Here is a 22281-nt window from a genome sequence, read left to right as displayed (position 1 = left end):
GAGGAGTCCATCAGTAGCTTCAAATGAAAGCAGTATATCAAATCTGTTCTTAAGACAGAAAATTCATATTTTTCCCTCATGGTTATATGCGTCCTATAAGACTTTTGTACCAATGTTTCTCGGATCAATATGCTACTCTAACAGTGACTGACTATTAATGCATGCGGATCACAGTATATTCATGCTTGTTTTTGTACCTGCAGAATGTCGTCAAATAGGCCACCTGTTGTGAATACAGTACATACAGTAGTACCAATATGCAGTTTTATTGTTGGTGGTCCAAAGTGCAGACAGTGCCACAGCTGCCATACTGTATGTGTCTTACAGCAGGGAAGTTTTTTGTGCATTTATCATTTATGTAAATAGCCCCTTCAAGAAATCTATCCAGTGGCAGTGACAGCCAGATGGGCAAACCAAAACAAACCTTTTAGTTTTTACATTATTTGAAAGACAAACATTCCATGAGTGAATGATGCTAACAGGTTTGTAGTGTTTATCTCTGACAGTAGCCCCCTGCCATGTTGGGCCACAGCATGTCTATGTAGGCCTTATTTTAATGGGAAAGCTTGCTGATCAGAAGGCAGTTGTCATATTCCTCCACTGCACAGCAATGGCCATGATGAAAGTGGGAAATGTTGGCTCCACCACACCTGTCTGGCTTCTGACATCACTCCCCTATTATTGCTTTGTAACAGTCATTCAGCTCAGCACCAGTGAATTATGGAGTGAGCTAGGCCAATCAGAGGTGAGATGGTGTACTACCCTATATGAGGCAACCACCAGCAACTTGTGTGCCTGTGTTTGAATGATAGCATGTGCTTAGAGAGAGTGGAAAAATGTGTGCGTGTGTGTGTATGTGCGTGTGTGTGTTCGCGACTGTGCATGTGCGCGTGTGTGTACGTGCGTGTGTGCATGTACGGTATGTGTGTGCTCAGTGAGAGTGAAGGAGAGAGACATAAATGGTTTACTTAATTGCTCTGGCGTGATCACTCTCAGTCATGGCAATCAGTCTTTCTTAAATGAGGTGTTCAGTTGCAAAGATGAGCTTCTGAGTTTTGACAAGTAATGCATGATATAATCAAATGTTCACATAAGCACAATGAAGACTTGTCACAATGGATTTATTGAAGTCTTAATAGTGTAGTAAGAGTAATTGTGTTGATCTCCTTTTCTTGTTCCCTATGAGTTTTTTCACAGGTGATAGAGTGCTGTACCTGTCATCTATTTCAGGCACATTTCTTTTTTACATTTCAGAGCCATTCTAAAGTAAACTGTTTGAAGTCCAAGACAGGATGATTGACACGTTTACACTCACAGCCATTGGTTTGCGTCTCTGCCTGTATACACTGTGATGTTGAGATATAACTGTTCTGTCTCACTAGTCACAGTAATGACCTGAGAGGAGCGTTCCTCACATTAATCCCCCACTGGCTTGCTGTTGCTGTTTGCAGATATGGAGACATGGTTCCAGACTCCATAGCGGGCAAGATATTTGGCTCCATCTGCTCCCTCAGTGGTGTGCTGGTGATTGCTCTACCTGTGCCTGTCATAGTCTCCAACTTCGCCAGGATCTACCACCAGAACCAACGGGCAGATAAGATGAGGGCACAGCAGGTAAGAGAGGGAGGCATGATGTCATTCTCCTCATCTGCAAGTCAGTTTGTTGTGAAGGTCGACAGTCCCTTTGCTGTAATGTATCCTATGTATCATAGAGTTCTATTCTTACTAGGTGTGCTTGTCAGGCAAATGCCGATTGGAAAGCGACAAGGATTCACACTGTCTTGTGAAATGTCCGTTTTTGTATTTATTCAACAGATATTGCTCACTGGGTTGTATGTGGAGCAAATGCTGACACAGGCATTTCTGTCCAATTCTTTTCCATTCTCCAGAAAGTGCGCCAGGCAAGGATTCGAATGGCTAAAAAAGGGGCCACCAATGCATTCTTGCAGCACAAAGAGGATGGGGGTTTGCAGGTAAGCAATACACATGAGCAAATGTTTCCTTATGCTCATATACAGAATCACAGTTATTTCACTGGTGTATGTTTGGATTTCACATGTACAGCATACAGTATTTCACCTAAAGTATGTTTAAATATATATATAGTTGCACATACTCATCAGGGTCTGAGCAAAGTAGGGAAGAGTCAATGGCAAAAAGGGTAAATACCTACTTTAATGCTTTTAGCAGAGGTTCTGGACTGATAAGATAAAGCATTTGGAGTTCAGCTTTGTGATAAAACAAAATGGCACTAAAGCTTTTCTCTTTTCTGGAGATAGTTTTGTTGCCATGGCATCATTAATTGTTCCTTTAACTGCAGCTTATTCTTAGCCAATAATGACTGGATTTACTTCAGAATCAGACAGATTGCTGTTCTCTCTCTTTCTCTCTCTCTCTCTCTCTTTCTCTCTCAATTCTGGAGCACCTCCCCTACACCAACACTTTCTGCTGCAGTTTCACCTACCTAATCTTTACTTTACATTACTGACTTTATTGTCCCCATGGGGAAATGTTGTTGCAGTGTCATGTACACGGTTAAAGCGGTGTTTAATTACAAAACAAATTGACAATACAACTTTCATAACAGTTACATACCAATAAAAAGAGACTAGACTGCTGGCCTTATCTGCATAATAATCTCATGTCATTATGATTGCCAATTTGAAAAACATATATATAAATAAAAAAATGTGAATAAAGCTGCTGGCCGGGGAACATCAAGCACATTGTAAGAATCAGTCAGCTTCAGTTTCAATGACATTTAAAATAACCAAATGTCACATTGACAGTCATTAATATTTCATCCCAAACTTTCCTTTGATTAAATCTATCCAACAGAGTCAGCACCAATAGTCCTGCAATAATGAAGGATGACTTGCTACACCGAATATGTATTATTTTTTCCCTCAGAATGAATCTCATTCACAGTATGTAAATACATTGTTTCAACCAATGATCCTACACTCTTAGGTAAAAAGGTGCTATCTAAAACCAAAAAGGGATCTTCGGTTGTCCCCATAGGAGAACCTTTGAATAACCCCTTTTGGTTCCAGGTATAAGCCTTTTGGGTTCCATGTAGAACCCTTCCCCAGAGGGTTCTACATGGAACCCAAAAGAGTTCTGTCTGCATTCAAAAAGGGTTTTCCTATGGGGACAGCCACAGAACCCATTTGGAACCCTTTTAATCTAAGAGTGTATTGAGAGGTCAGGGAATCAGAGAACAGAAAGCAGAGGTTGTGGACAGGTGGTTTATGGACACACATAGGTAATGCCGTGCTTCTACACCTGCATTGCTTGCTGTTTGGGGTTTTAGGCTGGGTTTCTGTACAGCACTTTGAGATATCAACTGATGTAAGAAGGGCTATATAAATACATTTGATTTGATTAGCAACAGGGGCCACAAAATATAGAGTTACTAAAGGATGAGTAGCAATTCACTAGTCTCCTGATTCACCATCCATCCTGAGCTGTTCATCTTTAAAGCAGTGACATTTTTTTTTGCCTCAGTTGTATTACCTCAGACTTCACCTAAATAAAACATTCTAACATAGCGTATCTACAGGTAACTGCCAAAATAATGGAAACACTTCAGTAAATATGGGATACAAAGTATATTCAAAGCAGGTGGTTCCACACAGTTGTGGTTCCTGAGTTGATTAAGCAATTAACATCCCATCATGCTTAGGGTAAAAATGTTGGGAAGGGCATTATTTTGGCCATTATTTTGGCTACCATAGCTATGCCCCCATAGGATGATAATGCCCCCATCAGCAGGGCACGGGTGGTCACTGAATGGTTTGATGAGCATTAAAATTATGTAAACCATATGCCATGGCCGTCTCAGTCACCAGATCTCAACCCAAGTGAACACTTATGGGAGATTGTAGTCCTTCGCCTGAGACAGCATTGTCCCCCACCACCAACAAAACACCAAATTATGGAATTTTTTGTGGAAGAATGGTGTCGCATCCTTTCAATAGATTTCCAGACACTTGTAGAATCTACGCCAAGGTGCATTGAAACTGTTCTGGCTTGTGGTGGCCTAACATCCTATTAAGACACTTTATTTTGGTGTTTCCTTTATTTTGGCAATTACTTGTACCTTTGTATCTCTTGTATTTCCCTAGTTATTGCCCTCCTTTGGAAAGATCAGGTCATATAGTGTAGATCATGTCATATAGTACACTGAGTGTCCATGACATAGACTGACCAGGTGAATCTAGGTGAAAGCTATGATCCCTTATTGATGTAACCTGTTAAATTCACTTCAATCAGTGTAGATGAAGGGAAGAATTTTTAAGCCTTGAGACAATTGAGACATGGATTGTGTATGTGTGCCTTTCAGAGGGTGGATGGGCAAGACAAAAGGTTTAAGTGCCTTTGAATGGGGTATGGTAGTAGGTGCCAGGCGCAACGGTTTGAGTGTGTCAAGAACTGCAACGCTGCTGGGTTTTTCATGCTCAACAGTTTCCTGTGTGTATCAAGAATGGTCCACCACCCAAAGGACATCCGGCCAACTTGACACAACTGTGGGAAGCATTCGAGTCAACATACGGCAGCATCCCTGTGGAACGCTTTCGACACCTTATAGAGTCCATGCCCCGGTGAATTGAGGCTGCTCTGAAGCCAAAAGGGGGTGCAACTCAATATTCGGAAGGTGTTGCTAATGTTTTGTACACTCATATATATATTGTCCGTATCCTATTTTGAAATGCCCTGCCCTATAGGGCATATAGGCATTAGGTAACTATTCCAATGTTATCATCATTGCACGTAACATGCATAACTGTCACGTCCTGACCAGCAGAGGGCGTTTTGCTTAGTCTTGGTCAGGATGTGGCAGGGGGTTTGTGTTTGTTAAATGTTGGGTTGATGATTGGGATTTCCAATTGAAGGCAGGTGTGTTGAGTTGCCTTTGATTGGAAGTCCTATATAGGTGTGTGTGTTTTTCTTTGGGGTTGTGGGTGGTTGTTTTGCACTGCGTTTGTTAGCCTGCAAACTGTTGCTGCTGTCGTGTTTATTGTTTCCTGTGGATGCTTTACTCCTTTTGTTGGGTAATTAAAGATGAGTATTCACATACCTGCTGCGCCTTGGTTCATTTCTGAAGACAGCCGTTACAATAAGCCCTCCATGATGACCCCTCCTCACAGAGGTTTTACTCCATGTAATCATCAGTGCTTGACTTGGACTGACATTTTTTCATTTTAGCTAATTAGCCACTTTTCAACTACTTTTTAGCTACTTTTGCAACTACGTAGCATGTTAGCTAAACCTTCCCCTAACCTTAACCCTTTTAGCTAACCCTCCCCCTAACCATAAGCTTAACCCAACCTAACTCCTAAACTTAACCCTAACCTTAACCCGTAACCTGTAACCCCTCACCCTAACCCCTAGCCTAGCTAACGTTAGCCATCTTGCTAACGTTAGCCACTTAACTAGAATTCGTAACGTATCATATGTTTTTCAAATTCGTAACATACTGTGAAGTATGTTTTGCCAATTCATAACATATATGAATTGTAATTCGTAACATATCATACGGAATGGGTGATGAATATCCATAAATTAATACATACCATATGAAACGTAACATATCATACTAAATGGAGAGTCTTGGATTTACGTACAGAATAATACCAAGTGCTCTGTGACCAGGTTGACATCCAGTACTGTACTATGTGAATGGCAGACCAGTGTAGTTAGTAACTGTGTGTTATATCATACACTCTATGATGCAAAATATGATTGAAGACAGCAATGCAACTGGAAGTATCTCCAGTAACACTCCTTAATAGCCGTAGCCAGTGCAGGGAATTAAAGAAGGGCTCCCTCCCAGACATATTTCACTATACTAATCTTGCTTCACCAAAGGAGGAGAGAGGGATATAAGAAGATGCCCATTCTGCTGGTTTAACGAGTAGAGGTGGGAGAGGAGGAGGAGACACAGATGGGGAGGGATTGAATTCTCATCTTTACTATGCACCAGGTTGATTCCAGAGTAATCTTTATTTCTTCTCAGCAGCTGAAAGCTACTATAATCCAATATTTACAATCCCAGAGTGAGAGGGTATTTTTTTTCAGCATGGATCTATAAACCCATTACTAACAGGACTGCAGAGCTATTTATAAACCTAGAGGGGTTGTTTTTTTCTCCCAGGTCTATCACAGGGTTGTATATTTTCCTGGTTGTCTTTGTCTTGCCTGCAGTATAGTCTCTATACCAGAGTTCCCCCCACAAACACCTATAGAACCATCTCCCCAATTTGACACCTCACTGTTTCCCGTAACATGGATCTTTAAAAAAACATTAGCATAAAGAATGCATGGCTTCCAGCCATAACCGAACTTAATCCATGAATCATGATTTGCAATGTTATCTCCCACAGTATTTCTATTTAATGTATGTTCCTCTTTTGATAAATTAGGACAAATATAGCCAATTCTGTCATAAATTGCAAAACAAATAACCTAGGATTGAACTCTATAGTCAGGACTGCATAATCCTATTTCAAATGACTGTGATTAACATTCATTTTAATCTACTGTATGAGGGATAGCTAGCAGTCTGTTTTCTACTTGATGTAATGTAATGTAATGCAAAACATTCTCTCAGATTTCCAATAGCTAACATGAAATGTTCAACCACTCATGCAATGTCACCACAGTGCAGTGTTTTGTGCTGTTGTACACGGCAACATATAGACTGGTGCAGAACAGCAAAACCATGAACTAAAGAACACACTACTCACTTCATCCATCTCCTCTGTAATCCAGTGACCCAATAGAGTACGACTTCCAAAGGGCCAAAGCTAATTGTTTTTATTTCTACTTAGGGACGATCTTATCGGACATGTCTGTAGTGAATCGAACAGATGTCCCTTAACCCGCTGACCCTGCAGCAGGTCTCCAGACGGGCTTTGTGACTAACATGGCTGTTTCCCTGCTCCCTCCCTCCCTCCCTCCCTCCCTCCCTCCCTCCCTCCCTCCCTCCCTCCCTCCCTCCCTCCCTCCCAGTCTGGCACACTCTCTCTCAGTCCAACAGATAAGATCATCTCAATGTAGATGACTTTGACAGGCTGTTCGCCGTCTATTGCAATAATGATAGCGATCAACCACCTTGACCTAGAAATCTCAGCTTCACAGCCAGATGTTTAATGAACCACAAAAACATTTTTTTTAGAAAGCATCAGAGGAGGCATTGGTCCTCTGGGGTTCTGTGTGTCCGGGTGAACATCACTGGAGAGAGAGGTCATGAACGGCCACTTACTGTACAATCAGACAGTCAAGGACAGTCACTCAGATGTATTTCCTTAGCCCTGTGGAGGCATACGGTCTACTCAGTAGTACTGTGTATGGTATTATTGTCCAAATAATAACTAATTCTACACTATTTGTCAGGCAAAATCAAATCTCACATGTGTTTACAATGTTAAGTTTGCTTATCACAGCAATAAATTACCAGCTACTAATTCAACTATTAATGTCATTGTATTTTCACTGACAATGTCTTTTCATGTGGGGCCATGTTGAGCTAAGTGATTTGCTCTCTTGCTGTGTCCCTCAGGACGGTGATGGTGACAGCACACCTCTTTGTGTGAAGAACAGGTCCGCCTTTGAGCACCAACATCATCACCTATTGCACTGCTTGGAGAAAACCACAGTGAGTGCTCCTTTTTTGCCTTTTAACTATCTCATGGATCATTTTGTCTGATATAACTTTTTATTCAAGGTTATCACTCACTTTGATGTACTTTATGCACACTCAGCAGTGTTACACTTACGATGTTTCACACTTTCAGCAGTTGAGCAGCTATCATAGAATTAGAAAAACTTTATTGTCCACGCAATGTGGAAATGTGTCTATGGGCTTCACCACTTAAAAGCACACATTAAACACCACCAGGAGGACATCATCCTGGAGCTATAGCAGGTAGCATGCAGAAACCTACAGCTAGTTCAAAGCTGTGAGGCCGATCAGAGGCCTTTTGTTTCTTTCTTTACTTATCCAGGAGAATCCCATTGAGACACAGAGTCTCTTTTACAAGGGTGATCTGGCCAAGAAGGCAACAGTAGTCAATACATTATCAAAATGTAAAACAATGTAACACAATCCAGCCTGCAGGAAACATTTACACTCCTCCTGAACATCTTTGCCCCAGAGTTTTAAACTCACTGAGGGACATGATAGACATTTCTATTTCTTGTATGTGTCGACAGAATCACGAGTTCACCGATGAAGTCACTTACAGCGAGGTGTGTGTGACCGACTCAGTGGGCTTCCGCACCAGCCGCAGCACTTCGCTGTCCAGCCAGCAGGGGGCCACCACAACCTGCTGCTCCCGCCGGGCCAAGAGGAGGGCCTTCCGCCTTGCCAACTCCACTGTCTCTGTCAGCCGGGGCAGTGTGCAGGAGCTGGACACGCTGCACGTCACCAAGACTCCTGCTGGTACCCAGTACCCACAGAGGTACTGTACCGCACACCATCCACCTGTCCACCTGATCCAAGGAGCCCACCCCTCCCTTTCTATCTTTGCCCCACCACTAAGTCACCGTAGAGGCTGTTGATGTTTTAGTATATTTTACTCTGGCCAATTCATTGGAAAGACCATTCTGCTGATCCTGAATTACGAGCTGAGGCAAAGTTGTTCAAGCTCTGCTGGCTCTAATTATTTTGATGCTGTTGATGTTTGTCAAAACAACCTCCACGGGTTTAATGATAAATGTACCAGTAGCCTAAAACCATGCAAAAAAATGTTTTTCATTTGTCACTGTAGCATGACTAATGATAGTTTATTGTTTAGAGAAACAGTTGATCATGGTGAGATTGCACTTGCATTTTTATACATTGTTGGTGTAGATGGATGTATCACTTTACAGAGAGTGGAAGAACAAATTACCTGTCTAGAATACACTGATCTACTTACAATTATTACACATAAAAGTCCACTCAAAATAAACAAGTTGGACTATTAAGGGGAATATTGGCATGCATTGTCTAACTTGATCTATGTGTGTATATGTGTGTCTGAGCAGTCGCTCCAGTCTAAATGCCAGGACTCAAGACCTGAAGCTGAACTGTGATGACTACACGGCAGCCATCATCAGTATCCCCACTCCCCCAGCCAACACTCCTGATGAGAGCCTACCTAACTCACCCGCCATCCCTGGCATCCTACGCAACTCTCGCTCCAGTACCTACAACACCCAGGAAACTGTCAAGATCTCCTCTTTATAACCCCCTGAAGCACAGGACCTTGACCCATTGCACAAAAGAAGAGGAAGGGGGCCCATCAGAGAAGAACATGGGAAAGAAGGACATTCAAGGATGGTACCTTACACACTCTTTGCAAATGCTTCACTCCAATACCAACGTAATGTCTACTGAATAGAGGTAGGGCTAGCGTGAATCTTTTTCATTTATTCATTCATTTGATTTGAACCATCCATGTTATGTGCTGGAAAAGTTACTGTGAGGTTGACCTTTTGGTCTAGGGAGTTACGGGGGGTGGGGGAGTTAGTAAATTGAGTGAGTATCACAGAGACTCACGGAGACTGTGAACTGAGCATGAACAGATGACAGCGTGTGAAACAGGAATCTACATGCCTCTTGGACTCAGAGAACGGACACATATGGATGGTGTGGTTGGTAAGAGTGTTTTTCAACAATAATATACCCACCGTGGCATCGAAGGCCTTTTACTTTTCAAGATATGCAACGTTAGAACAAGCAGGAAAAACAAATATACATAATGTGTGTAAAAAAATTGCAGGGAGAGATTATAAAGTTTATGAATAATTACAAAATTATATTGATATATAAATACACCTTTAGAGAGAGAATTATTAATTCTGTATTCTGCAATAGATTTCTTCACACAAATTCAATGAAAATAAAGGAGTGATTGTTAGATGGTAGTACATATGTAACATATTTTGTATCATACGTCTCTAAATCACATGCATCTTCAAACCTTACCAAAAAATGTCAGTGTACTGACTAGCTTAATACAGCTATGCATGTTCCTGTACAGTAGATGGTGGAGAAAAGAACTACTGATATTAATGATATCAGATATGACTAGCTCATCAGTTTTTTTTGCATGGTACCTTATTCTTTCCCTCAGAACAGTTAGTTTTATTTATTTATCCTGACAACATTGTAAAGTAATAATGATGTCAAGTGCTGCACCAGAAGTGTACATTAGGTTAAAAAAATGAATGAAATAAAAACTTTGAGGCATGTTCCTCACCAGAATGCGAAGTGGGTGAGTATGATTGTGTGGTCTGTGTGTGGTAGGTTGGGAGGACTTGTGTTTATTGATCACAAATATGCATGGATACCGTTGTAGGTATTTTACCTGTTTTGTTCTTTGGGAAATAAAATGTAGAGGAGGGATTCAACAGCATCCATTGTCAATGAGAAAGAAATTAGGGAGAAGAGGTTACCAGTAAGAAAAGTTCACAGTTACCTTTCATTGACTTCTCTCATTGTAATATTGTGTTACAGGGTTAAGTGTATGCAGCCCGTTGATGGCTGTGTAATTGACAAACAACTTTTTTGTTAAACATGCTAACATATCAGTGCTGCTACTGTACCTCATTGGACTTTACTGTTGTCATGGCTCCAGTTCTGTTTATGAGATCTGGTGTTTGCAATAACCGTTGTAATTATTTTACCGCAAACTTCGGCAATCCTACTTTTTTTCTTGGATTATTATTATTTGCATAATATTGCAATGAAAGATATCTCTGTAACTGTGCACTACAGCTGTTCTAAAGTTACTTTAGTATTTATTCACATAATGCAGATAGGAGTAGAATGAGCACTATGTCAAACTCACACATATTTGCTAACATTAATTTCCAAACATATATAGCTATGTGATTCACATTATTTACACAATGTCATTTTCTCATGGAAGTGATGACAGATGAGTAAAGTCGTGTCATATGCTTTATATGTGTATGCTGTATGAATACAACAAACGTTTGATGGGAAGATTACATAGTGATTATAAGAACCTTATACATACCACTCCTAATGAAGTGTTTACCTGACCCAATGATAAGTGACCGGATGTGTAGGCTCAGGAGAGGTGACAACAGCCAGTACTCATGTCAGCGATAGAGATTTGCTGATTCCCTAGAGGACGATGAGCAGAACAGATCAAAAGCACAGATGTCTATATTCTATTCCACAAATAAAGCAATTAGAATTCAGAAAATTGTGTTGCCTTTTATTTTCAGTCTCCCAAACAGAGAAGGGATAGACGCTTTGTTCCGGTGCTTCTTCCCCTGAATAATGGTGGTGTTTTTCTATTTTATCCATAATCCCCTCTATGGTAAGATTTCATTTGAGAAGTCACCAGTAGGGGAGGCTACAACAGATGATGTAAAATATCCCCTTTCACCTTGACACTCAAATGACGGTAGACAATGATGACATTACCCCAACGTTTTTATTACTAGTTGATTCATTTCAATTATCAACAGTCTGTTTTCATAGATAGTGCAGAATAAATACATTGCAGTGAAAGTCTCAAGTACAATGACGGAATGCTTAGTTTAAGCCCACTGTGTGATCTGACCATAACATGACCTGTGTTGAGTAACCCTGTCCATCTTTGCGTGAATGGACCGGAACAGCGTTCTGTCTCTGTATGTTTTATAGGTATGTCTGTCTGTCTTAATCCTTCTGACATTGCCTCTGACCTTTGTAGTGGCACTAACCTGTGTAAAATGACATCATTAATCTGATTTGTGGTATTGACATCAGAGGGTAGCTAGCTAGAGAATGACTGAATGGGATTTACGGCTTCACTCATATTGCACTTGATCCACAGTATTAGCCCTCACAATAGCTAGAGTCTAAGCCTCAAGTTCTTACTCCTAAGATCAGCCCTCGTTACATAAACATTTTAGCAGATGCAGAGCGATTTACAGAAGCAATCAGGATTAAGCGGGCACATCAACAGATTTTTCACCTAATCGTCAGTTATTGGCCCAACGCTCTTAACAACTAGACTATCAGTACCACCCTATTTACTGTGAAAAGGCGACTCTGGGAAGCTAGCCTTCTAGGCAGAGTCGCAAAGAAAAAGCCATATCTCAGACTGGCCAATAAAAATAAAAGAATAAGATGGGCAAAAGAACACAGACACTGGACAGAGGAACTCTGCCTAGAAGGCTAGCATCCCGGAGTCGACTCTTCGCTGTTGACAAAGAGACTGGTGATTTCTGGGTACTATTTAATGAAGCTTCCAGTTGAGGACCTGTGAGGCATCTGTTTCTCAAACTAGACACTCTAATATACTTGTCCTCTTGTTCAGTTGTGCACCGGGGCCTCCCACTCCTCTTTCTATTCTGGTTAGAGCCAGTTTGCCCTGTTCTGTGAAGGGAGTAGTACACAGCATTGTATGAGATCTTCAGTTTCTTGGCAATTTCTCGTATGGAATAGCATTTTCTCGGAACAAGAATAGACTGACAAGTTTCAGAAGAAGGTCTTTGTTTCTGGCCATTTTGAGCCTGTAATCGAACCCACAAATGCTGATGCTCCAGATACTCAACGAGTCTAAAGAAGGCCAGTTTTATCGCTCCTTTCATCAGTAAAACAGTTTTCAGCTGTGCTAACATAATTGCAAAAGAGTTTTCTAATGATCAATCAGCCTTTTAAAATTATAAACTTGGATTAGCTAACACAACGTGCCATTGGAACACAGGAGTGATGGTTGCTGATAGTGGGCCTCTGTATGCCTATGTAGATATTCCATAAAAAATCTGCCGTTTCCAGCTACAATAGACATTTACAACATTAACGATGTCTACACTGTATTTCTGAGCAATTTGATGTTATTTTAATGGACAAAAAAAATGTGCTTTGTATGTACACATTGTATGTACATGTAGGTAGGGGTAAAAGTGTGTGACAGAGTGTGAAAGTGTGTGTGTGTGTGTGTGTGTGTGTGTGTGTGTGTGTGTGTGTGTGTGTGTGTGTGTGTGTGTGTGTGTGTGTGTGTGTGTGTGTGTGTGTGTGTGTGTGTGTGTGTGTGTGTGTGTGTGTGTGTAGTATTTGTGAGTGTGTGGTTAGAGTCTTTGAAAATGTTTAGGGCCTTCCTCTGACACCTCCTGGTATAGAGGTCCTGGATGGGACAACTCCCTCCCTCCCAGTGATGTACTGGGCTATACGCATTACCCTCTGAAGAGACTTGCGGTCGGATTCCAAGAAATCCAGATAGTGTGTACTACCGAAAATGCCTATGCAAAGATTAACTTTATAAGTGGCCCTACCCTTCTCTCTTCTGAGATGGTGGGAGATAAGACAACATGCTGCATCTTTCTCAGTAAGTATACAGACCACAAAGCCACAGACAGCTCACTCAACTTTTCCACTAAGCTGGCAGATCTCCTATCTCAGCCACAGACTGCCAACACTGTCATCTAGCTGCAGGCATCAGAACAACTTCTTGCTCATGGAAAACATAGTTGTTAAGTACAACTCATTTAGTGTATATATGATACCATGTTGAAGTTTGCCATTTGTTACTGTATATGTTAAGTGTGTGTTAACAGTTATTGAGACTAATATTAGTTGTATTTGGTATTTTTTCTTAAGACATATGAAACTTGATAATAACCTGTACTCTTAGAATTCTTCTTTTAGTAGTTATAAGCGCTGGGACATTAATACATGTACGTTTACTGTAAATATATTCACCTTGCTATACTACATCTTACTTTGCAGTCATGAAACAGTCATGAAAAACTGATTTTATGAGCATATGAAAACCATGGTTTAACTTTAGTCATTACTGGAAGTAACTATCCCTTCATAGACCTACAATGTATTTGTGTAAATATCACAAATGTGTCTGGATTAGGTCTAGTTCTAAATTAGTAAATACATTATATTTTTCTAAAGTTATGTTATTAATAGTTCTTGAGTTATTGTATTGGATTTTGTTATCAAAGCTTGGTTTTGGGGACTAATCCTAACCCATTTCTAGAAGCTTTTAACAATAAATCAAAGTTTGTCCTTGACTAGAGCAAAACTGAGTATGATCCTCTCATCAGACTATAAATCTATAAATATTGTGCCAAATTCAGTGACTTTTAAAATGCCAAACATTCAAAAAAGTAGTGCTAAAATTGTAGTTAATTTCCCCAACATTAAAGGGATAGTTCAGCCAAGTTATAAAATTACATACAAGATATAACAGCAATCCACAATTTGGTTTACTATAATCATATATAAGTGACTTTGTTGAGCTACACCAGTCAATACTTTGTAGAAGCAGCTTTGGAAGCAATTACAGCAATTACAGCTGTAAGTCTCTAAGAGTTTTCCACACCTCACTTGTGGAACACTTACCTATTATTATTTTAAAAATTCTTCAAGCTCTGTCAAATTGATTGTTGATCATTGCTAGACAACCATTTTCAGGCCTTGCCATAGATTTTCAAGTAGATTTAAGTCAAAGCTGTAACTCGGCCACACAGGAACATTCATTGTCTTCTTGGTAAACAACTCCAGTGTAGATATGGCCTTGTGTTTTAGGTTATTGTCCTGCTGAAAGGAAAATGTATCTCCCAGTGTCTGGTGGAAATCAGACTGATCATCTAGGATTTTGTCTAGGATTTTTCCTGTGCTTAGCTCCATTCAGTTAATTTTTTATCCTGAAAAACTCCCCAGTCATTAATGGTTACAAGTATACTGATAACATGGTGCAGCCACCACTATGCTTGAAAATATGGAGAGTGGTACTCAGTAATGTGTTGTGTTGGATTTTCCCCAAGCATAACACTTTGTATTCAGGACGAAAAGTGAATTGCTTTGCCACATTTTTTGCAGTATTACTTTAGTTCCTTGTTGCAAACAGGATGAATGTTTTGGAATATTTGTATTCTGTACAAGCTTCCTTCTTTTCACTCTGTCAATTAAGTTAGTTTTGTGGAGTAACTACAATGTTGTTAATCCATCCTCAGTTTTCTCCTATTACAGCCATTAAACTCTGTAACTGTTTTAAAGTCACCACTGGCCTCATGGTGAAGTCCCTGAGCAGTTTCCTTCCTCTCCAGCAACTGAGTTAGGAAGGACGCCTTTATCTTTGTAGTGACTGGATGTACAGATACACCAACCCAAAGTGTAATTAATAACTTCACCATGCTCAAAGGGATATTCATTGTCTGCTTTTTACAAATTTGACCCATCTACCAATAGGTGCACTTCTTTGCGAGGCATTGGAAAACCTCCCTCGTCTTTGTGGTTGAATCTGTGTTTGAAATTCACTGCTCGACAGAGGGACCTTACAGATAATTGTTTGTGTGAGGTACAGAGATGAGGTAGTAAAAAAAACAACTGTTAAAAACGATGCAACTTATTAAGCAACTTGCTAAGCACATTTTTACTCCTGAACTTATTTAGGCTTGCCATAACAAAGGGGGTGAATACCTATTGACTCAAGACATTTCAGCTCTTCCTTTTTTATTAATTTCCAAAATTATTGAAAAACATAATTACACTTTGAGATTATGGGATATTGTGCGTAGGCCAGTGAAAAAACATCTCAATTTAATCCATTTAAATTCAAGCTATACCACAACAAAGTGTGGAAAAAGTTGAGGTGTGTGAATACTTTCTTTAGCATGTAAAGAGCAGGAGTGTAGCAACAGCATCTCAATGAAAGCAACCAACAGAATAAGTCGTGATGACACACATTTTGCCAGACGCATAGGCTCCAAGTCCAAACTTCAGCTGTGCAAAATAACAAAGGGAATGTGTTGTGGAGGATTGGTTTCTGTGTCCTGTGCAGGTAAGAGTTAAATGTTAACTTTGAAGATGTTAATTTTGTTAATACAGTAGTGAATATAATATGGGGGCGGCAGGTAGCCTAGTGGTTAGATCGATGGGCCAGTAACCGAAAGGTTGCTAGATCGAATCCCCGAGCTGACAGGGTAAAAATCTGTCGTTCTGTCTCTGAACAAGGCAGTAAATCCACTGTTCCTAGGCTGTCATTGTAAATAAGAATTTGTTCTTACCTGACTTGCCTAGTTAAATAAATGTAAAAGAATAATATGTTGAGAGTATATTAAGTGGTCTAGCTTTATAATTTATTTTTCAGGTATTGTGAAATTCAATTCAACTCAGAATTGTGGAGGGAAAATGTAGATACTTTATCGAGGCACCTGGGAGTCGGTACAGTGTATCAACTAAAATCTTTTACATCAAGGGAAGCTACCCTCCTTTGCAAGTGACTAAGTGTGGCAGTCCCCAAGAACACACATCGGATCAGATTGAACAGCCTGATGAAAAGAAGGCGTGCAGCTCCCGAATGCACTGCTGATAATGTCTTACATCACTGTGTCCACCAGAAGACATGTGGAAAGCCCAAACCTGGTGAAATATATTGTGAAGGTACTGTAGTTGTTCAAAGTACTCATTTCCAGTGTTTCATGTTGTAAGTAGCTATAGCTGGTTGTGTGAGGTAACCTTGTTTTCAGATATGTTGCTGACTGTGGGGCTTTATCTAGCTATTGAAAAGCAAACGATATCTCTCACTTGACAGAAATGCTTTTGTCATCTTTCTGAAATATTTCTACGGACTTTAAATAGTGTACTGTCTATGTCTTATACTACACTACATGACCAAAAGTATGTGGACACCTGCTCGTCGAACATCTTATTCCAAAATCATGGGCATTCATATGGAGTTGGTCTCCCCTTTGCTGCTATAACAGCCTCCACTCTTCTGGGAAGGCTTTCCACTAGATGTTGGAACATTGCTGCAGGGACTTGCCTCCAACTCAGCCACAAAAGCATTAGTCGGGCACTGATGTTGGGCGATTAGGCCTGGCTCACAGTCGGCGTTCCAAATCATCCCAAAGGTGTTCGATGGGGTTGATCTCGTCAAACCATTTCTGTATGGACCTCGCTTTATGCATGGGAGCATTGTCATGCTAAAACAGGAAATGGCTTTCTCCAAATGTTGCCACAAAGTTGGAAGCACAGAATCATCTACAATGTCATTATATGCTGTATTTTATTTTTTATTTCACCTTTATTTAACCAGGTAGGCCAGTTGAGAACAAGTTCTCATTTACAACTGCGACCTGGCCAAGATATAGCAAAGCAGTGCGACAAAAAACAACAACACAGAGTTACACGTGGGATAAACAAAAGTGCAGTCAATAACACAATAGAAAAATCTATATACAGTGTGTGCAAATGGAGTAAGGAGGTAAGGCAATAAAGGCCATAGTAGTGAAGTAATTACAATTTAGCAAATTAACATTGGAATGATAGATGTACAGATGATGATGTGCAAGTAGAAATACTGGTGTGCAAAAGAGCAAAAAAGTAAATTAAAACAATATGGAGATGTGGTAGGTAGTTGGATGGGCTATTTACAGATGTGCTGTGTACAGCTACAGCGATCGGTAAGTTGCTCAGATAGCTGATGCTTAAAGTTAGTGAGGGAGATATAAGTCTCCAACTTTAGCGATTTTTGCAATTCGTTCCAGTCAATGGCAGCAGAGAGCTGGAAGGAAAGGCGGCCAAAGCAGGTGTTGGCTTTGGGGATGACCAGTGAGATATACCTGCTGGAGCGCGTGCTACGGGTGGATGTTGTTATGGTGACCAGTGAGCTGAGATAAGGTGGAGCTTTACCTAGCAATGACTTATAGATGACCTGGAGTCAGTGGGTCTGGCGACGAATATGTAGCGAGGGCCAGCCGACAAGAGCATACAGGTCACAGTGGTGGGTGCTATATGGGGCCTGGTGACAAAACGGATGGCACTGTGATAGACTGCATCCAGTTTGCTGAGTAGAGTGTTGGAGGCTATTTTGTAAATGACATCGCCAAAGTCGAGGATCGGAAGGATAGTCAGTTTTACGAGGGTATGTTTGGCAGCGTGAGTGAAGGAGGCTTTGTTTTGCGAAATAGGAAGCCGATTCTAGATTTAATTTTGGATTTGAGATGCTTAATATGAGTCTGGTAGGAGAGTTTACAGTCTATCCAGACACCAAGGTATTTGTAGTTGTCCACATATTCTAAGTCAGAACCGTCCAGAGTAGTGATGCTAGTCAGGCTGGCGGGTGCGATCAGCGATCGGTTGAAGAGCATGCATTTAGTTTTACTAGCGTTTATGAGCAGTTAGAGGCCACGGAAGGAGTGTTGTATGGCATTGAAGCTTGTTTGGAGGTTTGTTAACACAGTGTCCAGAGAGTGTTTAAGATTTCCCTTCACTGGAACTAAGGGGCCTAGCCTAAATCATGAAAAACAGCCCCAGACCAATATACCTCCTCTACCAAACTTTACAGTTGCCATTATGCATTCAGGCAGGTAGCGTCCTCCTGGCATCCATCAAACCTGGATTTGTCTATTGGACTGCCAGATGGTGGAGCATAATTCATCACTCCAGAGAACACGTTTCCACTGCTCCAGAGTCCAATGGTGGCAAGCTTTACACCACTTCAGCCAACGCATGGCATTGCACATGGTGATCTTAGGCCTGTGTACGGCTGCTCGGCCATGGAAACCCATTTCATGAAGCTCCTGAGGAATAGTTATTGTGCTGACATCGCTTCCCGAGGCAGTTTCGAACTCGATAGTGAGTGTTGCATCCGAGGACAGACTATTTTTTTACGCGCTTCAGCACTAGGCAATCCCGTTCTGTGAGCTTGTGTGACCTACCACTTCGAGGCTTAGCCGTTTTTGCTCCTAGATGTTTCCACTTCACAATAATAGCACTTACAGTTGACCGGGGCAGCTCTAGCAGGGTAGAAATTTGACAAACTGATTTGTTGGAAAGGTGGCATCCTATGACGGTGCCACGTTGAAAGTCACTGAGCTCTTTGGTAAGGCAATTCTACTGCCAATGTTTGTCTAGAGAGATTGCATGGACGTGTGCTCGATTTTGTACACCTGTCAGCAACTAGTGTGACTGAAATAGCCGAATCCACTAATCCACATACTTTTGTATATATAGTGTATATCTCCCCAATAATTTAATATGATTGCCGGTTATCTAGTCAAACAGCCCATTGCTCAGATCCCCATCACATCAACTTGATTGTTTGTCTGTCCCTTGGGGCGTTGTCTCTGTTCATTTCAGCTCATGGTCGTTGCTCTCTTTCTCTTACTTCGAGGACACTTTGTAAACAGGGTCAAGTGTAAGTGCATTTATGTCATTTCAACACCTACAAATAATACTGTAGGGACTTAATTCACTAAAGTACAATAGCCAAATCGAAGGACACTTTTGTAAACACTTGCAATTATCTGTGTCTATGTCGCAACAGCGTTTTTTGTAAATAAAATGACCCTAAAGTGGTAAACCCTGTAGATCCTAAACACATGACAAATGCATCTGTACAATTGAGCCGCCACCAGAGGGCAGTCAGTGAACACTTTGACAGCAATAGTAGCGTCCTGTGGCATTGAATGAAATGTTACATAATATGTGAAAACAAAAACTAATGTTTTCGTAATATGTGTGCATTCGAGAGACACTGAGAAGGTTTTGATTAGAGTCATATTTTGGATCCAGCAAGATTCTCAGTGAGAAAAGAGTCTGCTTTTGAGAGTGGAGACTATGAGGATGTTGAGACCAATGGAAATGAAATGTTCAGACCAACGGAAATGAGAGACTTGGAAAAAGTGAGTGCAATCCTTTTTTGTTAAAACAACACCACAAACATGCATGTCACCCATTAAAATGATCAACATTTTTATTAAGAAAACTCGATATGTATCAATTAAACATGATACAGTATTTATATTCACTGCTTAGTGTAGCAGAGAGAGCACCCTGTCAAAAGATAGATAGATGAGAGAAAGGATTACTATTGTAATGATAAGGAGTGAAGAATTATCGGTGCAATGCACTTTTTTTAAAGGTATTTTCAGACTTAATTGAACAGATAGTGGATGACAGTGGGGAAAGACAAAGAGAATTTGTGTCAAAGGGTAGTAGGCTGGATTCAAACTAATGCTGACACCATAGACGTGTGCTGGAGGCTGCGGCATTACTGCTAGACCAGCCCGGCCACTGTACAGTGCAGTCTTGCTGTACTGTACCATCACATCGTTCTCTGTATCGTCGTTCCAACAGGATCAGAGAGTGGTGGAAACAAGGAAAATTGCCAGCAATGTCGTGTGTCTTCCCTGTCCTACAATGACATTGTTGAGAAGGAGAGCGTCCCAGCTCAACCCTTATCCAGTGGAAGATATGGAACCAGTAGCCTGAAGCCCAGGAGCAGGAGCTGCTGCTAACCACAGTAAGATAAAGTCCCAGCTCAGTTCCATACATACAGTGTATATATAGTACATACATTAATGTGTTGTTTCTTTATGTGCTGCTCTGAACTAAATGTTTTGCAGGACATGTTACCTACGGGGTGGAGGAAGATCCACAGGAGAGCTACGATGATGTGGTGTCGTTGACCACGCCAGCTGAGGAGACCAGAGAGGAGGTTGCAGAAGTCATTGAGAGACCCAAACCGAAGGACCTGGATATCCATGATGATGAGGAGGGTGATCTGGAGCCTATAGGGGTGAGCAACATGGAGGCTTGACATGATCTGTTGTCAAACAGAAGTATGACAGGGGGTGTTTTGATTATGTTTTTACATTGGCGCTTTGCATCGTTCTCATGCATTTGAGAAATACACGTTTTTCGTATATAGTAATTAGCTAGCAATTTTGGCACTTTTTTCATGTCATGTAAAATTAGTACGGTATGGTTTATTAATTTTTACAAAATAGAGAAAACATGTTATAGCATAAAATTCTTTAGAATATTTTGTATTCATTAAACTTGCCATTGCAAATGTCTTGTGACATCTCTTTTTAGGATCCCAAAGTTGGCGTCAAAAATCTGGATATCTGCATAAGAACCTCACGTTCCCTTTTCCTCGGTCCACTTATAATATTGTTGTTTCTTTTTCATATATGAAGATACAATTATTAGAATTACTTGACTCTTTCTTTGTCTCTAACATTTGATATTGTTTCAAATGTTTTGATTCATTTGACATGTTTTGATTAGTTTGTTGTGCCATGGCCTGTAAAGCAGAACTGATTGACACAGAACAGAATCAATGGTGTCTGTCTTACAACAACACATGTATTAATGAAACATGATCTTGCTATGTGGTAGTTCCTTCCATAAAGAACGGCATGTGAAAATTATGAATTGCTTTTTATGCGTCAAAGCTCATAGCCAACAGCTGTTTTTCAATGACTTTTATCTACATTTTTTTTTACTACTTTTACCATTTCTAAATGCAACATTTGAAACATTTTTATTTGTAATTGCAATAAAATTGTGCAATGAAATTATGTTGTTTTTCTTCTTCTCTTCAACTTTTCAGTATTTATGTGTTTATGAAAGTTCTTATTCAGATTTTACACCAATAATAATTTCTATGTTAGATTTTTTACCTTTTGAATTGATTAGATTTTAAGGTTTATAAAATATGAAAGTAGTAGTTCACAGGGTTTATCTCATAGCTATGTATTGTATTTCTTTAAACATGTTTGTTTAGTGTTTTATTTTCTCTATGAAATCATGTTTGGGATTTGGTATTTTGAATTTTAAGAATATTGTCAATAGTGGGGAAAACAATCAGTGTAAATTAGTTAACTAACTTAAATGTGAAAAATGAAACAAAATTGAGATGATGATGAGAGGTATAAAATGAATTACAATTAAGAATACTTCCAATGATTATTTGATGTACAGTGTCAGATTTGTTTTATTATGTAATTCGCTTTTGAAGAAAATGAAAATATACTGCTTTAATAACGTACTGTGCTATCAGTAATGTTTTTTGTAAGGAGAATTATTGGCTTTATTGATGCTGTCGTGTTAATACAACATTTTACATTATGAAATGATTCAAATTATGGTATTTTTTTTTTTAAATGCTGGTCTGCATATTTTGAAGGTTTACAATGCCTAACAATATTACAATTTAGAGAAGTAAAAACAGTGAAGGTTACATGGTCTATGCACGTACAGTATGCAGTGCAGTGCAATCAAAAATGTGATTTTCCTGTGTTTTATATACATTTTCACGCTATGAGTTTGGAGCAATACTGTGAAATTGTGAAAATTATGATAATGCCCTTTTAGTGTGAGAGCTGCCTGAAATTTCTGCCTGTTTTGCTGGGATGGAGTTTTGGCCTGCATGGTGACATCATTACACAACGGGTGGGTCTAATCCTGGATGCTGATTGGTTAAAACCGCATTCCAGCCTGTGTCTATTCCACAAGTTACC

The 22281-nt window shown here is 40.1% G+C and overlaps 1 protein-coding gene and 1 long non-coding RNA gene across 2 annotated transcripts in view; both read left to right on the top strand.

The window, feature by feature from the left end:
- Positions 1–11202, top strand: part of LOC106572071 (A-type voltage-gated potassium channel KCND1) — a 61350-nt gene extending 50148 nt beyond the window's left edge. The window contains exons 3-7 of the mRNA XM_014145867.3: positions 1452–1614; positions 1890–1973; positions 7565–7660; positions 8218–8465; positions 9034–11202. Coding sequence (XP_014001342.1) covers positions 1452–1614; positions 1890–1973; positions 7565–7660; positions 8218–8465; positions 9034–9235 — 793 coding nt within the window. The 3' untranslated portion in view covers positions 9236–11202. The remainder of the gene's footprint in view (positions 1–1451; positions 1615–1889; positions 1974–7564; positions 7661–8217; positions 8466–9033) is intronic.
- Positions 11203–19431: 8229 nt separating this feature from the next.
- On the top strand, positions 19432–21403 carry LOC106572315 (uncharacterized). The gene is made up of 4 exons (XR_001321096.3): positions 19432–19656; positions 20111–20276; positions 20380–20552; positions 20852–21403. It is a non-coding gene; the product is annotated as an uncharacterized LOC106572315 (long non-coding RNA).
- The last annotated feature ends 878 nt before the right edge of the window (positions 21404–22281 follow it).

This window comes from Salmo salar, chromosome 15, assembly GCF_965601325.2.
Source record: "Salmo salar chromosome 15, fSalSal1, whole genome shotgun sequence".
NCBI classification, from domain to species: domain Eukaryota; kingdom Metazoa; phylum Chordata; class Actinopteri; order Salmoniformes; family Salmonidae; genus Salmo; species Salmo salar.
This window is presented reverse-complemented; position numbering and strand designations above follow the sequence as displayed.